The sequence below is a fragment of the Platichthys flesus genome, chromosome 6 (genome assembly GCF_949316205.1).
Source record: "Platichthys flesus chromosome 6, fPlaFle2.1, whole genome shotgun sequence".
Lineage (NCBI taxonomy): Eukaryota > Metazoa > Chordata > Actinopteri > Pleuronectiformes > Pleuronectidae > Platichthys > Platichthys flesus.
The window spans coordinates 19775831-19801891 of NC_084950.1; the positions used below are offsets into that span (position 1 = coordinate 19775831).

Consider the following 26061-nt stretch of genomic DNA (forward strand, 5'->3'; position numbering starts at 1 on the left):
TATGCAGTCAAGTATCCTGGCTGACATGTTAGTCTGTCAAAGCCAATAGCACTGTACTGCAGTGTGTGTGCGTGTGTTGTGTGGTGTGTGTGTGTGTGTGTGTGTCCGTGGGTGCGTGCGCGTGCGTGTGTGTGTGTTCAGGTGCCTGTTGCTGTTCAAACTTCCACACGAGGAAGCCTATGTAAATTTACTTTAAAGCACGTGCAGATCTGTATCTAACAACAGATACATCTCTCTGGTAACATTTGAAATATAATGAATCGAGGAAGTTCTTGTGTTGTTTGCTTCTGTTGACATGGAAGCTTGAGAAAGTTTCTCTGGCAGCTGGCCAAAAAAAGATTCAATGTACATCATTCATGGCAAATTCGATGGGAAGATGCTGAATAAAATTGAACTGCACATCCATCAGGGATTTTCCATTTTACCCTGATGTTATGGCTTTGTAGATCTCAGAAACTGAGATCGGTCTGTTGCTGACAGATGTATCATCAAGTGTGGGATAGTTTATGTTGTCAGGAGGGTTGTCCTGCTCCCAAGTGTCTGGGCATTCAGATGCATCAGAGAAGAAGTAAAACAAATGATTCAATATCTCTCTGAAAGAACAACCCCAGTAGATTTTTCTATTGTAATAATAAATCCAAAAAGCAGCTACTGAACAAGCTTGAAAGACGAGAAGTTGACTTGCTTTTCCCCTCTTTTTAAAAATACATGTAAGAAGAAGTAATTCAGCCTTCTTCGTTGGTAATGTGTCAAACTCCGCCTGGAGGGGCAGGTGTCTGTTGGACCATGTCATGGTTAGGGATGTTGCATGTATGTTGCCTATAGATTGTCTAATTATAGAATTTCCTTGTGACAGAGAGTTATATTGTGATGCATACAAAATGATCTGAAGTAAGCTTATGATGTACTTTGGGCGTTTATTGATTAAAAAAAAAACATCTGAGAAGGCAAAAACTCCTTGAAGTTGTAGACAGAAAACATTGGGGAATGAATCACTGCCTTGAAGGAATACAGCATTTATTGAGATTGATCTCTGTAGATGGGTCTGTGTGGTGTTCATTTGACTTCACCTTTTTAATAACAGTCACAAGAACAAAAACTACAAAATATATATTTAATCAGAAAAACATCAGATTATAAACGTGATTACATGACAATTTTTATTTCATTTAAATTAGCTTTAAGTGATTTTTAGACTATGTGCTGGTTTCTCAATAACCTGTACTTTACATGCAGTTGTTTGATCCATTCTTAATAGGAGGAAGTGGAGACACGTCCTCCATATGTATTTACGATCTACGGTCTAAATTGTGGCTCCCTGTTGCTACCATCTAATCCCTTACATCACAGAAGGAGTTCTGTGTACCTTTCAAAATGACTGAACAGCTCTGAGGAAGCCTGCTGCTTGTGAAATATGAAAGAGGGAGTTCTTACATTTTGATAACTCAGTTCCCGTCGGCAGGGGACAGTCCAAACCTGTGTCGTATATGAATTTGGATAAACAGGGTTAATCTGCAAGGTCACTGGAGTGTTTTCTTATGATTTACCTTTGTGATTTAGAGACATAAATCCCGCTCAGCCCAGTGTCAAGAGGAGCTCATGGAGAGGGTACTGTGTTACAGCTTCATTTATACTCATTTTTGTTACAGGTGTCACGGTTTGAGGAAGGAGATGGACCCAGGATGCGGAGGTAATAACAAAAAAAGGTATTTAATATAAAAAGAGTCTTTAAACAAGACAAAAACAAAACATAACACTAACAGGTGACTACTGGAGAGTCAAAATCACTGGTGCCTACTCTGGAGGACAAGGAGCAGAAGTTGTGCGTCAAGGTGCACAGGGAACACAGAAGATCCGGACGGGAAAGCTGGACGAGACAAACCATCTCTGACAACTTGTAAAAACGAGTAACGAACCGACAAAGGGCTTGGGGAACACAGAGGCTTAAATAGAGACACAGGGAAAGCTGGGGTAACTAGCCACAGGTGCAACACATGAGGACTGGGAAGTGACACACCAAGCTGGAAACAACCCACAAGGAAGGCGAGACTACAAAATAAAACAGGAAACAGAAAACACAAAGAGACAGAAATCCACAAACTAAATGACAGAACATCACAACAGGTTCTTTCTGCAGAATTTGTGCTGTTCTGCCACTAAACACTACAACTTGAAAATCTTGAATCAAATATGTGTATATACTGCAAGCTAGCCTATCACAACAGAAGATGGAGGTGATAAAAGGCTGAGCAAAAAAACATTTATGATCTAATTAAGGTTCATCCAATCATTTGTCACCAGATCCATCCATATGGCAACCCATCTAGAATAAAACAATGATCATTTGAAATTATTATTTGTATGTATTGTATTGTAGGTGTGATTAAACCCTCTGGTGATAAAACTTCTCGTTGTGTTGAAGACAGGGTATATCACCTATCTTCTCCATATTCTGGCTCATTCACCACAAGGGGAAGTAACATTGGATTTTTTCTGATCATTACTTGTTAGAACAGCGGATTACGCACACCAATATCCTCACAATGAAGGAATTCTGAAGAAATTCATGGCTAATCCAACCTGTGTTTGTTTAACAATACCACAAAGCCTGGCCTGGCGTCAGGCCCTCAGAAAACTGCCCTCAGACAGAGAGAGAGAGAGAGACAGTCAATAACTCCTCCTCTGGCAGTCTCCCTCCCCCACCTGTTGGTGTAATGGGTAACCAAGGCTTTCAGGGATGAGTCGTACGATCTTTGCCCTTGTCCACGTTGCGTCAACATTTGTTGGCAAAGCAGCAATAAACCTTCAGGTGGCAAAAGAAATTCAGCAATGCTTACCCTCTGTAAACCACACAGTGTTTTATGTAAATGTGTGGTGAATAATGCATGGCTCGGCTCCATAGCAGAGCTTGGGACTTGTGTTAGAGCCTGCAGACCAGACGGAGCTCCACCACTTCTGCTCAGGCTTCCTGCATTTGAAACCTGAATTTATCACCTGAGGGAGACTGGTGGATTCAGTATCTGACCTTTAGACTCTAAACAACTCTCAGAGAAACAGAAAGGCTCTAACATCAGTTAGGACTTCTGCTGTTCCGTGTAGTGATGGATTGTTATAAACTGAAATGGTCACTTCTGACATTTTGTATTTCTCCAATCACTGTCAGCAGCTAAACATGGGAAATAGCCGAGACTTTGTGTTTAATTGTTCTTGTTCAAAAGAGTTACACAGAACCAAACATCAGGACCATAATAATATTAATAATAATAACTTAAATTTATACAGTTCCTTTCAAGAGGCCCAAGGTCGTGTGTCAGTGGTAGAGTATTGAATGCTCTGAACTCATGGTTCACCTACTAGCTTTTCTTCATCAGTCCAAGGTTTTCTCACAATATCACATTACCAAAGTTCACTGTGCTGACACCACAGCAAGATTCATGAACTGAAGGAGGCAGTGACATATGGTCAAAAGCTCAGGAAAAAGCTACTAAATAAACCTTGAGAGGACAATATTCTGTCCCTGTGAAAATACAAAAAGAGAAAACTGTCACTTTAAGTACGAATATTTTATCCTAATCTATTTTATATTGTTTTATTGTTTCTGTGTTAGATAAGCAGATGGAGTCTGTTCAGCAGAAACTGCAAAAACAATCTGGGTGCATTTTCTGCATTACTCTGTCTCCCTCTGGTGGAAGTCACATGTCACATCCAGCATTGAAATGTCAACACTATCCAAAAAAGTTGAAAAGCATCAAATAAATTAGAATTTCCAACATATTTGTTTTTACGTGTTTTCATCAGATGCTGATTTAGACTTTAGAGAAAAGCAGCAGCAACAAGCCAGCGAGTAAATCGAATGTGTCAGAAGAGGGCAGAGCGTTAATACCAACAAACTGCACTCAGGTCTGGGGAGTGAACAACATTTATATGACAACAGGAGGGTAAATCGTGATTTTAGTGCAACAACTTTAATCACAAAAAGCTCTATACAAGCAGATAATTTCAAGTAAAATGTTACATGAATGACAACTGATCTAACTTCCCTGACGCCATAAGGCAAACTCTTATATCGATGCATCCTTCAACAAATCAAGCCCCTTCTTATATTAAAGAGCTCATAACCCCATATTATCCAAATAGATCCCTTCGCTCCCAGAACAGAGGCTATCTTGTGGTTCCAGCAGTCTGCAAGAGTCGAGACGGAGCCGTCATCTACCAGGCTCCTCTGCTGTGGAACCAGCTCCCACTCTGGGTTCGGGAGTCAGACACCATCTCTACATTTAAGGTTAAACTTAAAACATTCCTTTTTGATAAAGCCTATAGTTAGTTCTGGATCAGGTGAGTCCTGAGCCATCCCTTAGTTATGTTCCTTTAGGCCAGGGTTCGGCAACCTGCGGCTCTGGAGCCAATTTTGGAGGAATTTTCAATGGGCGTGGTAAAATGGCTCAACGAGGCCCCTCGAGACCCTCATGGGAATGAGCAGGTAATCCAATCCTTAATGTTAATGTAACTGATACAATTTGGCAGATTGTCGTGTTGGCAGGACTTCAACCACCTATTCATTCTGCAGAGGCCGAAGAGCGAACAGAGCGCGGAGCGCGCAGAGCACGCATAATCCTTCCATTCGCATGCACACAGGGCCGGCCCTAGCACATTTGCCGCTCTAGGCAAGCTTCACCCCTGGCGCCCCCCCCCACCCCCAACAAAAAAAAAATTTATATTTTTTTCAAAACGATTTTCCACGAAAACGTATACAATTATATCTTTCTTCGTCGAAGTTGCTTGGACACACACACTCTGACCATAAGCCTCAATGTAATAGCATGTTCTGACAACACCAAGGAGGTACGTACCTCGATTTTTGCCTCATTTTACCCTAATGTTATATTAATTTTTTTTATGTCAAAATATTGGTTGGAGATATATGTTATGGGTCCCAAGATTGATAGCACAGCAACAACGTATATCTGTAGAATACAGAATGAATGCAGCAGCAGTAACGACAGAAAGCCTTCAGTTCCTCATCCAGACTGCATCTTATTCAAATTAAACACAATTTCAAGTACAAGCATTTCTCTGAGTGTAACTTAATTTTAAAGTGCATAAAAAATACATTCAATTATTATGGTGTCTCTTTCCTCCAAACATCTTAATATACATTATCACTTATAAAGAAATATAAACATTTACAATATAGACCTATTGAACATTAGCTTATAACTGGTATTTATAAGGCACAATAATAATTCATGAATTAATTACAGAGTCTGTGTGTGTCGGAACTGAACTACACACTGTAAAGTAAACAATATACTATCGCGACCCGCCTGCAAGACGACGCGCAGGTAAAACAAACCTAAGGCGAAGGTAGCCCCTCCCACCTAGTGCGCGAGCGTCTCCCCTCACTGCCCAGCGGAGTTTCTGAGTTTAACCAGTCTAAGTAGATAATCAAAATGACATAATATGTCTCAATGATACTCGTGGTGATCAAGCGAGGCTTCAGGAGCTAACGTAGGTGACTCTCACCCACTACTAACCTGTAGAATACAGGATGAATGCAGCAGCAGTAAAGACACGGAGCATTCAGTTCCTCATCCAGACTGCACCTGATAGGTGTGTGGACGTTACCCCCAAAGAGACAGTACGGGGTGCAACTGCTCCGTGCCAAACGTTCCACCTGAGTGCTGCTGTCATTTACTGATTTCTCTAGTGAAACTACTTAAATTACTGTTAAAGTGATTAAATACAATATTTTGGGCATACCACATATAAAAGGGGGCGCAACAAATTCAGCACCCTCGGCGCAGTTTTTGGCGCCCCCCTCTGAGTGGCGCCCTAGGCAACCGCCTATGTCGCCTGTAGGACCGGCCCTGCATGCACACATCGTGCAGAACCCCCCACCGGTGTCACGGCAGTATTTATCCATTTAGAGCATCAGGCCGATTCCCTCACATCTGTGGATCCTTGCCTCCACTCTGGGATATTATTTGGAAAGTTTCTTCATGTCTTGTAAGTGATCTCTTGCGCGCTCTGAGCTCTCTGCGCGCTCTGCGCGCTCTGTGCACTCTCTGGGTTAGAGGATGATGGTGAGGCGTTACTGTATTGTTTTAGATTGCATGTTCACGTCATGATAAATCAGTCTCTTGTGCAGCCCTCTCGGCATTTTGCGCCCTAGGCAACCGCCTATGTCAGGATCCGCCCCTGGCCTGATGCGATGATGATTTAAAAAACGAACGTGAACGTGACGTTCACTCACTTTGAGCATATGAAAACTGAGTCGTTAAGTTCACCGTTCATGAAAAATATGCGCAACATGCACAACACTGTACAGGGAGCCACTGCAGAGGGGCTGAAGAGCCACATGCGGCTCCGGAGCCGCAGGTTGACGACCCCTGATATAGATTGACCACTGCTGCTGGTCACTCAGAAGATGGTCCATCAGCTGGATCAGAGCAGCAAATCCCCCAAGAGCAGTTTAGAGGATCGGATTGGATTACAGTGTAATTGTTGTTCTGTTTCCGTCTGTTGATCTAAAATCATTTACATAATTCTTTCTTTCCTCGTCAGTGTATTCACTTTGGAATTAATGAATTAAGGAAAGACCAGGGGGTCAGAGGGTTTGGGTGTTCCTGGTCTTCACTCATAGAAAACATCAACAAAGAGATACAAAACAACCACAGCGTCACAAAACAATAACAACGAGGCACAAACAACGACAAAGATGTATTGAAGACTAAAACAGACGCACATGATGAGGAAGAACAACTTCAAACTAATATCATCTGTGTAAACCAAACTCAAATGACAAGGTCTCATGTTTGTGTTGTGTCTCTTTTGGTGTGGGAGGGTTGTAGGAGGGTTGGCGGCCTTTTACAAGTCTGTGTCCAGGGGCCAATAGTTTAACGACCTGTCTTTTCAAGTATGAGCGTGCATGAGGTTTATAAATTGTAAAAAACTCAAATGTTCTCACTCAGACACAGGTATGCTTCGAAATGATGAGTCAAGTTTTAAAGAGTGTTCTTTTTTCTAAACATGTCCAGATCTACGTCGCTGTTTCAGTTACTAATGAAAAGCAAATGACTGAGAACCTTTGGTTTTTCTGTTGATCATGCCTGTGTAACCACAGGAGGGCAGCAGAGTTATACACAGTTGTATAGTTACATATAAGTGGCTACACACTGGGTTTTTTTCTATATTAAGTCTGAGATACAGATAAAGCTTTATATCCATGTAATTCATGATGTGACAGTGTGAAACAAATATATAAAACCCTAGATCTGTATATTTCTGCTGATAATAAAAAAAAAATTTAATGGGCATTTTAACATGTTTCATTTGAATGACACAAACCCCATGTACTTCTAGTTTGATAGCGAGGAAATAAAGAGATTCACATGATCATGGAACTGTGTGTGTGTGTGTGTGTGTGTGTGTGTGTGTGTGTGTGTGTGTGTGTGCGTGTGTTTGTGTGTGTGTGTAAGTGCATGGTATCATGCAACAGAGGAGAGGTGTGTCCCCCTGTGGCTCTACTGTAACATTACACCAACTGACAAACAGACACTAAACATAGTGAGTACACTGTGTTTACCACATCTACAACGATACTCCTCATACATACTTATCACATGGATTGCATGTTTTGGATAATAATGACTCAGGATGATAATTATAGGGGGTTGATATAAAATGGTGTATTTATTCACCCTATTAAAGTGCAACTACACCACTGGTTATTTTGGCCTCTTGAGCGGCTTAAATGGACCTTGAAGATAATCAACAAGCCACACCAGGTAAATTTAAATGAAATATTCAGTTTAAAATCATAACAACTTCTGGGAAGTAGGAGCACGACTCAAATTAAGGATAAATGATGTAGAGGATTTTGCGTGTGTGTGTGGAACTCAGTGTCAAGGGTATTTACCTTGTGTTGTATATTCACAAACTGTGTATGAAAAAACATAGGACAAGTAGCCTGCCTACGATACACTGGACAATACACAGAAAGAGTATTTCTTTGCCTCTGTGTTACATGCAGTCTGTCTGTATGAGCAGGCCTCAGACACAATAGCTGCTGGTGGGTTGCATCATCAGCTAATTGTGACCCAAGAGATACCCCTCTCTGGCAGCCATAGTGAGAGGGGCAGCCGTCTGTGTGTGTGTGTGTGTGTGTGTGTGTGTGTGTGTGTGTGTGTGTGTGTGTGTGTGTGTGTGTGTGTGTGCGCGTTGCTGTTTCCGCTGCTGCTGCAATCACCTGCAATCCTTTCAATGCCTCGCCACTCCTCCCGGTTGCTTGGAGACGGGGTCGTCTGGGCCACAAAGCTAATGATGCTGGGAGAGGATGAGGAGGAGGAAGATGGAGACAAAGAGAGGAGAGAGGAGTGGGTTCCAGTGGAGGAGAAGAAAAGGAGAAAATGGATACAATAATACATGAGAGGGTGGTGCGTTCAAGCACCAGGTGGGAATTCACAGGTTCAACCACTTCCAATAGCCACATGCGTCTTTGCTGAAGTGTCCTTGAGCAGGACTCCAAGCTGGCCGCTCACTGGGAGTTTACTATGGATTAAAGCACCATGTAGTGTTTTCATCAACTGCACCATCATAAACAGGGATGTCAGGCTGGGAGAGATTAGATGGACAAACCCCCCCCCCACACACACACACACACACACACACACCACTCTGACCTCTCACATAACACACACAAAGTGAGTGTTTTTCCAATTCTCAGCTCAGCACGCAGCCAATGTCATCAGGTCTTAGAAAACCTTTGGAACATCTACGCTCATGACAAACAATTCCTCCGGCTTGCATCATGGAGAAATACACTTCTGTGTTTGCTGTAAACAACATGTTTATGATGCAAGTAAAGCTCTGAACAACAAGGCATCAGATTACCAGGTTCTCACAACAAGTGCAGCACATGAGACCCTCTAACTGAGTATGTATTAAAAAAACTAATAATGTTGCATTTTCTTTTGCATTTTGTTTTGGTTTCATTCGGAGCCATTAACCTCACCAAAGAACCTGAGTTTAATCTTAGTTGGCAAGAGCAGCATGAGATCAATAACATGAGCAACCAGGGGGAGGGAGGGAAGGTGGGACGACATGAGCATAAGACCCACCGCTCGGTTGACACAGCAAGTGTCAATGATTGCTCACCTTTGCACCATGCTCTTTGTGTGTGTGTGTGTGTGGGGGGGGGGGGGGGGGGAGCAGTGGAGACCTGCTAATTGATTCCATCCCTCAGGGCAGTCATTTCATCATACTTGGTGTTTTTAACCCTCGTCTTATGGCAGCCTTACAGCACTCAGTCTGCATGGAGACTCACCGCCCCCAGGGAAATTATAACCCTGTGTGTGAGAGGGAGAGAGAGAAAGAGAGAGAGGGAGCGGGAGAGTGGTTACATGAGAAGGGGGCGATGAAGCGATGAAGCGATAAAGGAGCCCTGAAATATCCAAGCTAAAATCCACCTTTGTCTCTTCTGAATAATATCCAACTGCTGCACACATTACACTGGATCTTAAGTATTTCATACACATAAGACAAAGCAAATCACATCACCATGATGATTTGTAGTTTGGTTTGATTATGTTTGACGGAGAACTGAACCCTTTTCCAGATGTTGAGGTTAAAAATATTGTTTTTATTTCCACAGCACAAATGACAACATCTCAGTGTGAAGACAATACATAAGTACAGGTTGGAAACAGCCTCTTAAATGATGTTGGAACTGAGGTCTAATTCAGGAAGATGAAAACGAATTAGTTTCGGGTCAAATAATCTCAGCTTTTAGATTTTCTAGACTTCTTTAAAGTAGAAATCATCAAATCAGAGCTGACTGGACCGTGTTTCTGACGCACTAATGAAGCATGATGTACTTCAGCCTCAACACAAGTGACAGTCACGGAGGTCATTGTGTTCTCTGGTTGCTTAGTCAGGAAACCTAACACCCAGACTGGGTGTGTCTGAACTAGGTGACAGGTTAAACTGATATAACTTCATTGCTGGTTCAAGGTTCTCCCTCGTGTTGTGTAACTTCCACTTTATTTCCTCACCTCCCTTGACTATTGTATGGAGAAGATGGGTCCCACCTGAGTCTGCTGCACTGGGAGCCTCCTCACAGACTTCTACAACAGAAACATGTTTGCATCATTTGAAAAAGTAAACTCTAACACACTTGATTTGATCTCAGCTTTTTTTAAATACATCTCACAAATAAGCATACTTATGATCTATCGCTTGGACTAAAACCACCCACTGACTAATTTGACCCTGTACATTTCTGGGGTCTTGTTATCTCCACTTTATGCTCATAATAGAAAAAAGCAGATGAACAAGAAATTGAATTGGGAATCATTTGGTTTGAGTAAGAACCCTGCTTTTAGGAATGAGATTTTATATTTATGCCTTTCATCAAATGCTTTAAACTCTTCCCTGGCTACCAAAAACTCTCTATGAAGATAATGTAGCTATTGAGCTTCCTGGCAGAGCGCTGAATGAGCAAAAGTAAGCTGTAAGGTCTTTGATAGTTTGTATACAGGCACAGTGGACCAATCAAAGCCTGTTCTGGCCGAGTGGAACAGGCTTTTGCATTATTCAGTGGATGTTGCCTGGAGAAAAGAAAATATCTCTATTCAAATATCTTCTATCTTTAGTCATGACTAAAAATGGATGTATACGACATAACTCTTTTTTCAAATCTTCAGCTGGATAGTTACAGTTGCTTAAATAAAACAGTTCAAAAACAATTGGTGCGGCAAACCTCTTTTTAATGATATTATCATCATCTACTTTCACCTTCTAGACTCACCACTGTGGTTTGATGTCACATAACACCTACAAACAGTTAAACTGTCATAAAATCAAAGACAAGCTCCATAGGGCATAAATAAATAGGTTACATTACTAGGTCAGAGTATAAGGCGTACAAAAACAACATTCCAAACATTAATGTTGATGTTAATATGAGAACGTGTCCGTCAGTGCAACAGTCACACAATGTAGAAAAAACCTTTTGAGGTACAAAGTTGTTCAACACGACACCGAACATTGACGTTGGCCTAACATCAAATTTCTAATTGGCCGAAATCATAATCACTGTTGCATTGCAACCAATCATGAGTTCTCATCCAAAAAAATGAAATAAAACATTCAATGCTGAAGAATTATTTATCTATGTTAAGGCACCGTCCAGGTACGCCCTCATCTTCTCTCTGTGGGGCAGAGTGAGGCAGTGGCTGATGTTCCGATCCGTTTCCTGGATCCGCCTCTGGAAGCGGGCCCGGTCTCGAGCCATTTCCTCCCAGGGTCCTTTACGAGACGCCTGGCGAGCAAACAGCCAGGTCCGCACCACATGGACTTGGACCAGAGGAGAAAATCGCACCTGAAATCCAGAAGAAACAAAGACCAAAAATAATGAATAAACATGGCTGAAATTATTCAGATGAGGTCATATGATGTAAGCTTCTTTTGAGTTTATTATCAGCTGCCAGTGTAAGTTAAGAGATAATTAAATGTCAAAGAAAGACATTAAAAATTGGTTATAACCATAAGTCTTAAACTAAAAATGAAAAAAAAGAGAGCAGGTACTGTACAGCACTGACATTTCTCAGACAGACTTGTTTTCAGTGATGTTTTTCTGCCTCAGGATGTCTGATGTAATAATTTAGGTGGTTTTAAAAATGACAATGTAATCCTGCTGCAACTACTTTGGTCTCTGCTGACTCTATTGAGACACATGACCGACTTAATAGTCATGACTACTATAATCATTAACTCGGCTTAACTCACTGAACAGTACAGTGTGAGTTGGCTGACGAGAGGAATTAGCTCTTATCTCTGACTTTCAGTCTCAAAAGAGGTTTCAGTCAGCAGAAGACACTCCCTGAATATATGAATTTATCAATTTCAAATGAAGAGTCACATCCTCTTCTTTATCTACACTTCAACAAATGAAACTGAAGGAAAACCATCAAAAACATTGTAGAAATAAAAGTTCCCTTGATACCCCAAAACCCTAGAATTTCTGCTTTTTTAGTTTACGGCAGAATAAAAGTTGTATAAAATGTTAAAGCTTTGTCTTGTAAAGCCTATTTAAAAGCTTTGAAGCATATTTTGACTCTACATTTTTACTCATGCTTCATCTAATCCTGGCTAACAGTGTAGCTATGAGTTATTATTAGTTCATCACCTTTTTGGTGGAGGCGTTGTGTTCCTTTCTCTCCTCTGGAGGGGACTGATGGGTTTGTCCAGGTCTTTTCCACGGCACCAGTGTTCTGTCTTGGTGGGGGGGATGTTTTGACAGCCTGGCTGGTAGAGAGGGCTTGCTGCTGGATCTTCTGAATGTTTTGTAGTCTTTTTTACATTTCTTGCTCTTCGTGGGTGAATTTTTTGTGTGGTGGACTTCACGTGCATCTGGATCTTCCTCAGACTGGAGTGCTGTGGTTGTTGAGCTCTGGAGGCAAGCCTGAAAGTTAAGAGGGTGGAACGGATCATCCTTCTGGCAGAGAGATTTCCACAGCTGCTCGTCTTCATCATCCTCAGATGAAGGAGGAAGGCTGCTCTCCTCATCGGTGTCTGACCTGGAGGGGGGTGCAGGAAGGGAGGCCTGTACTTTAGTGACTGTGGTGGAGGTGGTTTGAAGACATGTGTTGCCTACTGTGCACGCAGTAAAGCACATGGGATTGTAGGGGTCTGCAGGACTGCTGAAGAACTCCCAAAGCCTCTCACTCTCCTCTTTGTCCACATCAGGGCTCGAATCGTCCGAACTGGCCCAACTGCTCTCGCTGTCAGAGCGACTGGCCCAAAACTTCAGTCCTAGAGGCCCCAACGTCTTCTCACTGGTCTTGCTCATTGACATGATGTCCGTATCGCTAATGTCTCTCGCTTGGGTTTTACTTTTCCCCATGCCTGTGTTTGTTGAAATGCATGCAGAGAAAAAGAAGGGATTGTAAGGATCACTCGATTTTGACAGAGATTCCCAAAGGGCCTTACTTTCCTCACTGTCAAATTCCCCTATGTTCTGGTCTTCCTCACTACTGCAGTCTGAGCTCCTGTCCTCTTCTGAAGTCTCCTGTTTGACAGATCTTTTTGTTTTTGTAAGATCCTGTCTGAAGAAATTCTCACGTTTTTTATGACAGGCTTCGTTTGAACTGGAGCTGTCGCTGCTTGACACAAAGACGTTCCAGTCGCCAGCAAAGCCCAGAAAGATGCCCTCTTCTTTCCCGGTCGTTCTGGACACAAAGTCATCCACGAGGCCGCAGCACAGGTCGTCGGCAAAGGGGTCACCAACATCTGAGCAGAACTCAGAGAGGGGATTTGATCCACCGACCATGACTCCGTTGTCTCCGTCAAACAATGAGGAGAACAGGAAGGATTCTGCTGGATTGGCTGTCGTGCTCATGTGCTGGATGTGCTGACCGGTCTCATCTGTGATTCTCAAGTGGACCTCGACCCTGAACAATTGAAAAACTGGAAAAACAAGAACAAAGTGTAAAAAATTCAACAGAGAGTAAATAAGTCAAACACACAAAAGTAATAACCTCCTTGAGACCAACTACCTTTAGAAAATGATTTTGCATCTTAGTTTACTGCTTATTTTAAATAAGCAAATGAAAATCCAATGTTTTGTTGAAAATAATATCTACAGATGTCAAACATCAATTCATTTATTTTTTTCCAATCTGTCTATTTTGGACATCATCTTCAATTTACATGAGAAATCTGCTACAAGACAAAAAAGGTATTAAGGACTAATACGCCCTGCCTTTATAAGCAGAATTAATTTAACTAGTTGAAGCTTAGGCTAATGAGTAAAGAAAGAAACAAAAAGAAAAAAACCTAATCTAATAATTTCTATATTAGACTTAGACTCCATCATAACATTTTAGCGTGTATAACTGAATTCAAGATATCATTGGTTTGTTACATATTATAATATAGTTTTGTTTCAAGATCACTCATCTGTGGTTTCCAACTTCACTGATGATCACTACGTGTGTATGATCCGCTCGTATGATCCGGTGTGGGAATGGGGTTTCTCACTGATCCTTGTTTGGTACATGGGTATGTGTCGTATTGGCTGTTTGCTGAGCTTGATTTGTGTTAAAGGCTCGATTCGGTTAGATATACTACATGTTTCCTCACTTACCCTCTCATTCCACTGTCTAAATATAGACAAGTGGTCACTGAGGACATACCAAGTGCTTGTTTTTATATGCGCTGCTATATTTCATTGGGGATTTACATTACGTCGGTATTGATACCAAGGAAACAGGAGAGTGACCGTACTGTCAGTCTTTCTAGTGACGCATCACAACGGTTGGACTTCACCACAGTGATCTGAACATGTTAAACTTGACGTATTAAACCAAACATATTAAACTTGACATGTTAAACTAACGCTACAAAGCAGCTGTCGCTGGGGGTTTGTTCTCACCGGACATGAAGGTGCAGTAAATGACCTGCAGCAGCAGCCGAAGCTGTTCCCACATCACGGTGAGTATCTGTTTGGTCCAAGGCAGCAGCGCCCTCCCTCCGCTACCGAATCGCTCCATGGCCGCTTGTTGTGGAGCCTGGTCGACACCGACAGTCGGAGACATTTTCACTTCTTCTCTCTCCTCCACTTCCTCCTCTTCTTGGCCTTTGGCGGTTAAACCCTCACGTATTCTGGTATTCCTCGTCAAAAACTAGTAGATGTTGAGAACTTGTCGGTGACAGAAAGACGTCGAGCAGCTGTCGCTTCATTTTCCGGTGAGTCCGAGACATGTTGTCGCTTTGCTCCGTCAGTTGTTGTCCTGTGATATCTCCATGTTTGTCTGTTGTGTTATCGTCGGTGAAGAAGCTGGAAATGACTCGATGCTGCAACTTCCTCTTTAAATATACAAACCTGACGTTATGCTGAACTGTGATTGGACGCAGAAGCTGTCACTTAGCAAAGGCGCCGCCCTCAAATGACGGTGTTACGTATGACGCATGGAAAGTGCCCGTAAGTTCCCCGGCTCACTTTATGTTCAGCAACCAGGAAAACACTTTTAGTGTTTTCAATTTACATCCTCGCTTTCTATCCTCGCGTTAATTTATCAAAATTATTTCATAAAAATTAATCATTTATTTACATAATGATATAATAATTGAGTATTTGTCCTGGGACTCTATTCAAATTGAAACCAAATGATGTAGTTTCAATTTGACTGTCCCATCATTATTTTTTATTGAAAATCAACATCACCATAAAGAAATTATAAACAGTTTTCTTATAATTCTGCCAAAAATGGAATAGAGAAGAAGTCAAATTCTTCAGAATATATGTCCCACTTTCAGAATAGTATGAATATTACATTTAAAACCCGACTTAGGCACAAATATTTTTAGTTGTGTGCAGTGAAATGTCCCCTCAAACTGAAAAGACGTTTTTAGTTTGAAAACTGAGATGAAATACTGTATGAGCAGAGTTTAAAGGACCCATCATATGCTCATTTTACAGTTGAAATGGTTCCTTGGGGTCTTAATGAAATGTCTGTAACATAGTTTGGTCAAAACACCACAATGATCATTTAAAACAGCACCTTTTTACCCTGTCTAAAATAGCCCTCCTCAGATTGACCTGTTTAGAGTTTTTGGGAAGGTAGACATGCCAGATACCCAAATTAACGTGTAGAAGCACTACAACAGTGGAATTTTCATAATATGTCCCCTTTAAGAGTTATAGTTGATAGAGTTAACACAGTTTATAACTATTATAATTGCTGTTTGTTTAACTGACGGGTTCCCATTGAGTTGCGGCGAAGGTTCATCCTTTCATAACTCCAGTGTAATACCGCAGTGTCATAGCGCCACCCAAGGATTCGCCATGAAACAGGAAGTACTTTGTAAATCCACTCTGCATTATCCAACCGGCCTCCAAAGGCTGACCTACAATCACAATCTTGACCTGCAAAGCTCGCTATATTAATATCAATGCATTGTCATAGCGCCACCTACTGATCAGTTTGACAATTAAGTTGTTGTAACATTGTCCGATCGACACAAAATTGCTCACGCTACACCAGAGCTCCTACTTGAACAGATCTATTAGTCTGTATGAAATCAAAGGGATGGCGCCACCTAATGGCAACAGAAAGTAAGCTTTGTTTTACAACTATCATTTGATTAACAATTTTCACAGTGTGATGTGCAATTGATAGCGTGGACCGTAATGAGCAATAAGCAGGCAAGGATCAACATCGCGGCATGGACGCCGGAAGTGAAACGTTTCTCCTTGCCGCAGTGCGCAAAACGCATGCCACGCCTCAAAATGCATGTGCTCAGGCCTATTCATCCCGGAGCCCCGGGGCCTGTGTGTGAGTCCGCTATCAGGGAGCGCGTGCACACACATACACACATTCACCCGCTCCTGGGGTCGGATTTATAAAAGAGTGTGTAGGATTCTTACTAAAAGTGTGCGTAAGCTCAAAAGCAGGAAATGGAGTACACCAAAGCTAATTCCGATTTATAAAACCGTGCGCACACAAAACCTGAACTCCAAATCCGCCCTCCAGACGCCCAATTTCTACTATAAATGGTCAATGCAAAGCACGTCACGAATATTCAATTATGAAGCTGAGCAATGGGTTTCCACCGAGAGTCCTGACGGAGGCACGGCATCAAGCGATGTGAAGAGGAAGGGAAACTTTCTGACACTGACATCGAGGTGTTGAGGTGGAGGTGAAGAGCGACTTTATGGGACAGCAGTGATGTCACTAATAAAGAAAATACACTGATACTCTGCCGCTGCTGCTGTGGATAACACAATGAGTGAGATCAGAAATCGATGAACCCTTGCTTCCTCCTCATCCTTCCATTCGCATGCGCACATCGTACAGAACCCCAAACCGGTGTGACGGCAGTATTTATCCATTTAGAGCATCGGACCGATTCCCTCACATCAGTGGATCCTTGCCTCCACTCTGGGATATTATTTGGAAAGTTTCTTCATTTCTTGTGTTAAGTTTACCGTTTGCGAAAAATATGGGCACCATGCACATCACTGTACAGGGAGCCACTGCAGAGGGGCTGAAGAGCCACATGCGGCTCCGGAGCCTGCAGGTTGCCGACTCCTGATTCTGATATATTGTGTAGTAATTGCATTTCAAGAATTTATTTGATATGTGTAGTGATTCAAAATGGTTCAGAGATGACAGTTAACGTCAATTCGGTTCAACACGTATCCAGAATAAAGCCTGAAACATGCTTCTGCGTTTTCACGGGCCCGTTAGCGCAAGAGCCCTTCCGGGTCCCTTACGTGCTTATGTATCCCTCCTTACGTGCTGACGGGTGTCGACCCCCTTTTCTAAAATTTACGGCAAAGCTCCGCAAGCTCATTCGGCCCGCAAGGCTGTGATTGGTCTGCTCTTCATCCCTTCTGGAGCTGCATTTCCGGTTTCATGCCCCATAATACCGGCAGAAATCATGGAAGATTTAGAAGAACGAATATGGACCAAATAGAAGAGCACTTGGCAGAAGATATCCGATAGTATGATCACTTGTATAACCTGTCACTGACTGACGGATTTGTCCGGCAGAAAAAGGCTACGAGGAGCCGCAGTGGCTATGTAAATAAACAATCGACGAAGAAGAAAGAAGGCGTCTCTAAGGTCGTCTTCGACAAAAAGCATTACTCCGCCTAGTGTTGTGGCGCGGAATTGCTTTGAAAGACGCGCAACGGTTGGGGAAGCATGAATGAAAACGAGTCTTGCGCCACAGCGGCATGAAAAGACGCAGACGCGGTCGCAGAAGCATGTTTCAGGCTTAAAGCCTGAAACATGCTTCTGCGTTTTCACGGGCCCGTAAGCGCAAGAGCCCTTCCGGGTCCCTTACGTGCTTATGTATCCCTCCTTACGTGCTGACGGGTGTCGACCCCCTTTTCTAAAATTTACGGCAAAGCTCCGCAAGCTCACTCAGCCCGCAAGGCTGTGATTGGTCTGCTCTACATCCCTTCTGGAGCTGCATTTCCGGTTTCATGCCCCATAATACCGGCAGAAATCACGGAAGATTTAGAAGAACGAATATGGACCAAATAGAAGAGCACTTGGCAGAAGATATCCGATAGTATGATCACATGTATAACCTCTCACTGACTGGCGGATTTGTCCGCCAGAAAAAGGCTACGAGGAGCCGCAGTGGCTATGTAAATAAACAATCGACGAAGAAGAAAGAAGGCGTCTCTAAGGTCGTCTCGACAAAAAGCATTACTCCGCCTAGTGTTCTGGCGCGGAATTGCTTTGTAAGACGCGCAACGGTTGGGGAAGCATGAATGAAAACGAGTCTTGCGCCACAGCATGTTTCAGGCTTTAAGACGGGACGGGAGGCTGAGATATCAGAACAAAATACAACTTATTTAATAGATGCAAATGATTTAAAACAGACTGCTCAAACAGTAAAGTGACATTTGCAAAGGTTGGAAAAGCTGGCCTGGACTTGATATAAATGACAGCTTAAAAAAAAGAGAGAAATTAGAGGCTCCAGACCCAATTGTACACTGCTAAAATATCATGCATTAAAAACCAAACATAACACACTTTAAGAAAATCAGGGCCTCTACTTTATGGAGCCAATAATTCACCACCATTCAAGTCACTACCACTGAATTGCACAGTCCCAGTCAACCATATATATTGCACCTTTCCATAGAACAAATCAAAATAACACAAAGAAACAAATGATCAAACCAAATAATCTAAATGAAATCGAAAGTGGGAAAAAACAGTGACCGTAACTATTTTGCTGGAGGCAGCCCTTTAATTCATTAAAATAAAGCAGGGACAGCGTGCATCCACAGTGACGCCGACACCGTCTCACACACTCGCACACAGACACAGCTTCACGCTGGGCTCGCGACAAACAATTGCGACCACACGTGCTGCGCTCACGCTAAACGTCCGCACACACCCACAGGACCGACAGTGGGGAGAGAGAGAGAGAGAGAGAACGAGGGAGAGTGCTAGGTGTCCCTAAATAAACTCCTCCGCCTCCCCGCAGCCTATAGGAGTTGCCGTCCTGTCAGGTTAATTAACACTTCCAGAGCGGGGGAAATCACACTGCTAAAAGTATAAAACTTTATTAAGAACTGACCCGCTACATATGTACAAATTCTTATGTATTTGTTTTTTAATAGACAAACTGAATTCAGGTTTTAGTTTTCCATTTCTCTTTATAAGCTAAGGCACTTTTTAAGTGTTTGAGCTCTGCAGCATCTTAAACCATTACTACCAGATTCTGATGTCATGCAGGTGGTTATGGCATGTTTTTAATGGCATGTTTTTTAAAGAAAAATGATTTTAAAATTTTTAATGTAACACAACCTCCAGACATCTACTGCCTCCAAGCTCCAGTTTGTAAATTTGTAACAGTTGAGGGACCGAGGTGCTAAAAAAGGTGCTAAAAAAAATAGGGTTACGGTTAGGGAACAACCCTAACTATCTATTCAAGACTTGGGAAATGCTTTTCTGGTTAAGATTACACAGACCACACGATTATAAATAACCTCCAGAGATGATTGGTGGGGTCGTGGACAAAAGTGGACAATAAATATTTATATTCTATTCTATTTTCTGCCTATGCTGAACAACAGCTGCTTATAGTCTTTTTTTTTATTGCTATTTATTTATTGTAAAAAAAGGTCTTCCCTTTTAAATTTCTGTATTGTCTGCCACACTGATGTTGTTTGTTTGCTTTGATCGAGTTCTTAAGTAAATATTGTTGATCATTAAAGCTTTTAATCTAACATGTACAATTCCTTTGTCCAATTGTTTGCTGTGTGAGTGTAGTTTTTGTGCAGTGATAAGTGAAAACCACAAGATAAAGTGTTACAAATTTTATTAATTTGACAAATCACATTAAGAAAAATCTGCTACTAATCATTTTTCAGAGACGTGGTGTTACCTTAACAGTTGAGTGAGTCACACGGGACAGTGTTTGAATATTTGCAGTGAATATAAGTACAATAATAATATCAATAAAGACATCGATCTTCATACTCAGTGCTAAATGTCCACTGTGACCTGCCGTCATAAAGAAAATACAGGACAAAAACTTACTTCTCAACTCCTCAAGATAAAATCTTCAAAATTTACACCAGAATGAAACAAGGTGAAAGTTCACTAAAACTTTTCAAAACACTTGGTGCAGTATAAGTCTGTTTTTAATGATATAATCATTAGGTACTTTTACCTTCTAGACTCACCACTGAGGTGGTGGTGGTTTCATGTCACATACAAACATATAAATAACAGTTAAACCATCAAAAAATCAAAGACAAGCTCCATAGGGCATAAATACATAAGTTACATTACTAGGTCAGAGTATAAGGCGTACAAAAACAACATTCCACACATTAATGTTGATGTTAATATGAGAACGTGTCCGTCAGTGCAACAGTCACACAATGTAGAAAAAACCTTTTGAGGTACAAAGTTGTTCAACACGACACCGAACATTGACGTTGGCCTAACATCAAATATCTAATTGGCCGAAATCAAAATCAATGTTGCATTGCAACCAATCACGAGTTCTCATCCAAAAAAATGAAATAAAACATTCAATGCTGAAGAATTATTTATCTATGTTAAGGCACCGTCCAGGTACGTCCTCATCTTCTCTCTGTGGGGCAGAGTGAGGCAGTGGCTGATGTTCCGATCCGTTTCCTGGATCCGCCTCTGGAAGCGGGCCCGGTCTCGAGCCATTTCCTCCCAGGGCCCTTTACGAGACGCCTGGCGAGCAAACAGCCAGGTCCGCACCACATGGACTTGGACCAGAGGAGAAAATCGCACCTGAAATCCAGAAAAATATATTTAATATATTTAAAAAATAGTTAATATATATTGCTAAAATGATCCTAGCGATACCATATAGTGTGAACTTCTTATAAACATCTGCTAATGTAAGTAAAGAGATTAAATGTCAAAAAGAGACATTAAAAATATGATTATTAACACTTTAACTTGGATATTTGTTCAACTTCAAATCAAAAAAATAGAGAGCAGGTACTTTCTAGCACTGACATTTCTCAGACAGACGTGATATCAGTCATGTTTTTCTACCTCAGTAAGTATATTTGGAGTCTGATGTAATAATCTAGATGGTTTTAAAATGAGAATGTAATCCTGCTGCAACTACTTTGGTCTCTGCTGACTCTATTGAGTCACACGACTGACTTAGTCATGACGACCAACAGCGTTGCTACCCAACAGTAATCAACAACACAGTGAGCAGCACAGTGTGAGTTGGCTGACGACAGGAATTGGCACTTATCTCTGACTTTTAGTCTCAGTCAGCTACAGTCATTAGAAGAAACTCCCTGAACATATTAATATATCAACTAAGAGGTGGGGTTGGTAATTTGTTTCTGCAACACTTTTTATATGATTTGTTTTAATCCCCTTACTGGTTGCCCTTTATAAATAAAAATAGATCTGAAAAAAGGAACGAAAAGTAACCACTACAGGACTGTACACGACCAATCAATTAATTTGGTCTTATTGAAATGATTGGTCGGTGTACAAGTCAGTAAACAACCTGCGTGCCTGCCAGCGCCCTGCCCGTGCTCTCACTGCACATGACCGGGGACTTCAACCAGGGAGACAAACACCACATCTTGTAACGCTAAGTGCAGACGTCAACACAAGACGTTAAAGTAAGAACAAAATATATCAGCGTTTGTTAAATGCTCGCAATTTGGTGACAGTTGATACTAGCATTTGTTAGCTATGGCGAGAGCACGAGCAGCTCTCCTGGATGCAGTGCCCACCCGCCTGCCACTCGCTCAGCCATGTTTTCACAACACAAATCCGTTGCTTGCTACGCCTGTGTCTGAAGCCTGAAACATGCTTCTGCGACTGCGTCTGCGTCTTTTCACGCCGCTGTGGCGCAAGACTCGTTTTCATTCATGCTTCCCCAACCGTTGCGCGTCTTACAAAGCAATTCCGCGCCAGAACACTAGGCGGAGTAATGCTTTTTGTCGAGACGACCTTAGAGACGCCTTCTTTCTTCTTCGTCGATTGTTTATTTACATAGCCACTGCGGCTCCTCGTAGCCTTTTTCTGGCGGACAAATCCGCCAGTCAGTGACAGGTTATACAAGTGATCATACTATCGGATATCTTCTGCCAAGTGCTCTTCTATATGGTCCATATTCGTTCTTCTAAATCTTCCGTGATTTCTGCCGGTTTTATGGGGCATGAAACCGGAAATGCAGCTCCAGAAGGGATGTAGAGCAGACCAATCACAGCCTTGCGGGCTGAGTGAGCTTGCGGAGCTTTGCCGTAAATTTTAGAAAAGGGGGTCGACACCCGTCAGCACGTAAGGAGGGATACATAAGCACGTAAGGGACCCGGAAGGGCTCTTGCGCTTACGGGCCCGTGAAAACGCAGAAGCATGTTTCAGGCTTTAGAGTCTTACTAACTTTGGTTGACGCCTGACAGTCTCAACTCAAATTTTTTGTGTACTTGTGTGGTGTGGCCTAGTGGCTAGAGTGATGGTTCCCCAACAAGAAGGTTGCCGGTTCAAACCCCACTCTCTCCCAACTGCATACCGAAGTGTCCTTGGCAAGATACTGAACCCCTAAATGGCCCCTCATGAATGTCAAGTGTACTAATTGTAAGTCGCTTTGGACAAAAGCGTCAGCTAAATGACATGTAATGTAAGCTAAGCATTGCGTTGACAGACAGTATGGCATTTTATCATGATATCTGCCCATGCTGTGTGTCCTATGCATGAAAGCATGATGTTATTCTTGTCATCATAAGTGTTGTGTTGGACACGCCCACCATCAAGCATTTACGCCACTCAAACCTGCGAGTCAAGGGTTACAGCTAATTCTTATAACTAGTACACCATTTGTCTTGACAATCAAAGCCAATTCAAAGCTCAGCAATATCACGTCTATTTTTTATATTTCAGACTTTGGCTTTTCATGCTTCATCTAATCCTGTCTGAGAGTGTAGCTATGAGTTATTATTAGTTCATCACCTTTTTGGTGGAGGCGTTGTGTTCCTTTCTCTCCTCTGGAGGGGACTGATGGGTTTGTCCAGGTCTTTTCCACGGCACCAGTGTTCTGTCTTGGTGGGGGGGATGTTTTGACAGCCTGGCTGGTAGAGAGGGCTTGCTGCTGGATCTTCTGAATGTTTTGTAGTCTTTTTTACATTTCTTGCTCTTCGTGGGTGAATTTTTTGTGTGGTGGACTTCACGTGCATCTGGATCTTCCTCAGACTGGAGTGCTGTGGTTGTTGAGCTCTGGAGGCAAGCCTGAAAGTTAAGAGGGTGGAACGGATCATCCTTCTGGCAGAGAGATTTCCACAGCTGCTCGTCTTCATCATCCTCAGATGAAGGAGGAAGGCTGCTCTCCTCATCGGTGTCTGACCTGGAGGGGGGTGCAGGAAGGGAGGCCTGTACTTTAGTGACTGTGGTGGAGGTGGTTTGAAGACATGTGTTGCCTACTGTGCACGCAGTAAAGCACATGGGATTGTAGGGGTCTGCAGGACTGCTGAAGAACTCCCAAAGCCTCTCACTCTCCTCTTTGTCCACATCAGGGCTCGAATCGTCCGAACTGGCCCAACTGCTCTCGCTGTCAGAGCGACTGGCCCAAAACTTCAGTCCTAGAGGCCCCAACGTCTTCTCACTGGTCTTGCTCATTGACATGTCAGTATCGCTAATGTCTCTCGCTTGGGTTTTACTTTTCCCCATGCCTGTGTTTGATGAAATGCACGCAGAGAAAAAGAAGGGATTGTAAGGATCACTCGATTTTGACAGAGACTCCCAAAGGGCCTTACTTTCCTCACTGTCAAATTCCCCTATGTTCTGGTCTTCCTCACTACTGCAGTCTGACCTCCTGTCCTCTTCTGAAGTCTCCTGTTTGACAGATCTTTTTGTTTTTGTATGATCTTGTCTGAAGAAATTCTCACATTTTTTATGACAGGCTTCGTTTGAACTGGAGCTGTCGCTGCTTGACACAAAGACGTTCCAGTCGCCAGCAAAGCCCAGAAAGATGCCCTCTTCTTTCCCGGTCGTTCTGGACACAAAGTCATCCACGAGGCCGCAGCACAGGTCGTCGGCAAAGGGGTCACCAACATCTGAGCAGAACTCAGAGAGGGGATTTGATCCACCGACCATGACTCCGTTGTCTCCGTCAAACAATGAGGAGAACAGGAAGGATTCTGCTGGATTGGCTGTCGTGCTCATGTGCTGGATGTGCTGACCGGTCTCATCTGTGATTCTCAAGTGGACCTCGACCCTGAACAATTGAAAAACTGGAAAAACAAGAACAAAGTGTAAAAATGGTAGGAAATTCAACAGAGAGTAAATAAGTCACACACACAGAAGTAATAACCTCCTTGAGACCAACTACCTTTAGAAAATGATTTTGCATCTTTGTTTGACTGCTTATTTTAAATAAGCAAATGAAAATCCAATGTTTTGTTTAAAATAATATCTACAGATGGCAAACATCAATTCATTCATTTTTTCAATCGGTTTATTTTGGACCTCATCTCCAATTTACATGAGAAATCTGCTACAAGACAAAAAGGTATTAAGGACTAATACGCCCTGCCTTTATACGCAGAATTAATTTAACTAGTTGAAGCTTAGGCTAGTGAGTAAAGAAAGAAACAAAGACAAAACATATAATCTAACAATAATTTCTATATTAGACTCCATCATAACATTTTAGCGTGTATAACTGCATTCAAGATATCATTGGTTTGTTACATATTAAATAGTTTTGTTTCTAGATCACTCATCTGTGGTTTCGAACTTCACTGATGATCATTACGTGTGTATGATCCGGTGTGGGAATGGGGTTTCTCACTGATCCTTGTTTGGTACATGGGTATGTGTCGTATTGGCTGTTTGCTGAGCTTGATTTGTGTTAAAGGCTCGATTCGGTTAGATATACTACATGTTTCCTCACTTACCCTCTCATTCCACCTGTCTAAAAATAGACATGTGGTCACTGAGGACATACCAAGTGTTTGTTTTTATATGCGCTGCTATATTTCATTGGGGATTTACATGATGTCGGTATTGATACCAAGGAAACAGGAGAGTGACCGTACTGTCAGTCTTTCTAGTGACGCATCACAACGGTTGGACTTCACCACAGTGATCTGAACATGTTAAACTTGACGTATTAAACCAAACATATTAAACTTGACCTGATGTTAAACTAACGCTACAAAGCAGCTGTCGCTGGGGGTTTGTTCTCACCGGACATGAAGGTGCAGTAAATGACCTGCAGCAGCAGCCGAAGCTGTTCCCACATCACGGTGAGTATCTGTTTGGTCCAAGGCAGCAGCGCCCTCCCTCCGCTACCGAATCGCTCCATGGCCGCTTGTTGTGGAGCCTGGTCGACACCGACAGTCGGAGACATTCTCACTTCTTCTCTCTCCTCCACTTCCTCCTCTTCTTGGCCTTTGGCGGTTAAACCCTCACGTATTCTGGTATTCCTCGTCAAAAACTAGTAGATGTTGAGAACTTGTCGGTGACAGAAAGACGTCGAGCAGCTGTCGCTTCATTTTCCGGTGAGTCCGAGACATGTTGTCGCTTTGCTCCGTCAGTTGTCCTGTGATATCTCCATGTTTGTCTGTTGTGTTATCGTCGGTGAAGAAGCTGGAAATGACTCGATGCTGCAACTTCCTCTTTAAATATACAAACTTGACGTCATGCTGAACTGTGATTGGACATAGAAGCTGTCATTCAGCAAAGGCACCGCCCTCAAATGACGTTATTACGTATGACGCATGGAAAGTTCCCGTAACTTCCCGGTATTTTTTCGTTTCCGTTCTTTGTATTCATGTAGAATTTGACATATCGAATTTACCGTTGAAGTTGTTATGATATCAAGTAAGTTGTTAAAATGGCTGCCAAGTATTATGCTGTACCCCCAGAAAAACACTTAATACCATGTTCAGAGCAAAGTTTTCAATGAGATGAAACTGGTATTATGAATAACCAGTTTAATAGTACAAATACTGCATTTAAACCTTACATAAGTTAAAAATGTATATCTATACAAGTATAATCTTTGACAATG

At 42.3% G+C, this 26061-nt stretch overlaps 2 protein-coding genes across 2 annotated transcripts; both read right to left on the reverse strand.

Annotated features, from left to right (window-relative positions):
- Window positions 1–10745: 10745 nt before the first annotated feature.
- ppp1r15b (protein phosphatase 1, regulatory subunit 15B) lies at window positions 10746–14844 on the reverse strand. The gene is made up of 3 exons (XM_062389357.1): window positions 14435–14844; window positions 12188–13467; window positions 10746–11380 (listed from the first exon to the last, which is right to left on the reverse strand). Exons 1-3 carry the CDS (start codon window positions 14595–14597, stop codon window positions 11171–11173), a joined length of 1653 nt encoding a protein of 550 aa, XP_062245341.1. The 5' UTR covers window positions 14598–14844; the 3' UTR covers window positions 10746–11170.
- A 4990-nt stretch (window positions 14845–19834) lies between these two features.
- Window positions 19835–25647, reverse strand: LOC133954847 (protein phosphatase 1 regulatory subunit 15B-like). The gene is made up of 3 exons (XM_062389358.1): window positions 25236–25647; window positions 23001–24277; window positions 19835–20804 (listed from the first exon to the last, which is right to left on the reverse strand). Exons 1-3 carry the CDS (start codon window positions 25396–25398, stop codon window positions 20595–20597), a joined length of 1650 nt encoding a protein of 549 aa, XP_062245342.1. The 5' UTR covers window positions 25399–25647; the 3' UTR covers window positions 19835–20594.
- Window positions 25648–26061: the final 414 nt, after the last annotated feature.

Excerpts from the sequence above, each read along its gene's own strand:
- LOC133954847 (XM_062389358.1), bottom strand. The coding sequence starts at position 25,398 with ATGTCTCCGACTGTCGGTGTCGACCAGGCTCCACAACAAGCGGCCATG. Across the intron at positions 24,278-25,235 it reads TTACTGCACCTTCATGTCCG|TTTTTCAATTGTTCAGGGTC; the intron begins GTGAGAACAAAC and ends TTGTTTTTCCAG. Across the intron at positions 20,805-23,000 it reads ACAACGCCTCCACCAAAAAG|GTGCGATTTTCTCCTCTGGT; the intron begins GTGATGAACTAA and ends TCTGGATTTCAG.
- ppp1r15b (XM_062389357.1), bottom strand. The coding sequence starts at position 14,597 with ATGTCTCCGACTGTCGGTGTCGACCAGGCTCCACAACAAGCGGCCATG. Across the intron at positions 13,468-14,434 it reads TTACTGCACCTTCATGTCCG|TTTTTCAATTGTTCAGGGTC; the intron begins GTGAGAACAAAC and ends TTGTTTTTCCAG. Across the intron at positions 11,381-12,187 it reads ACAACGCCTCCACCAAAAAG|GTGCGATTTTCTCCTCTGGT; the intron begins GTGATGAACTAA and ends TCTGGATTTCAG.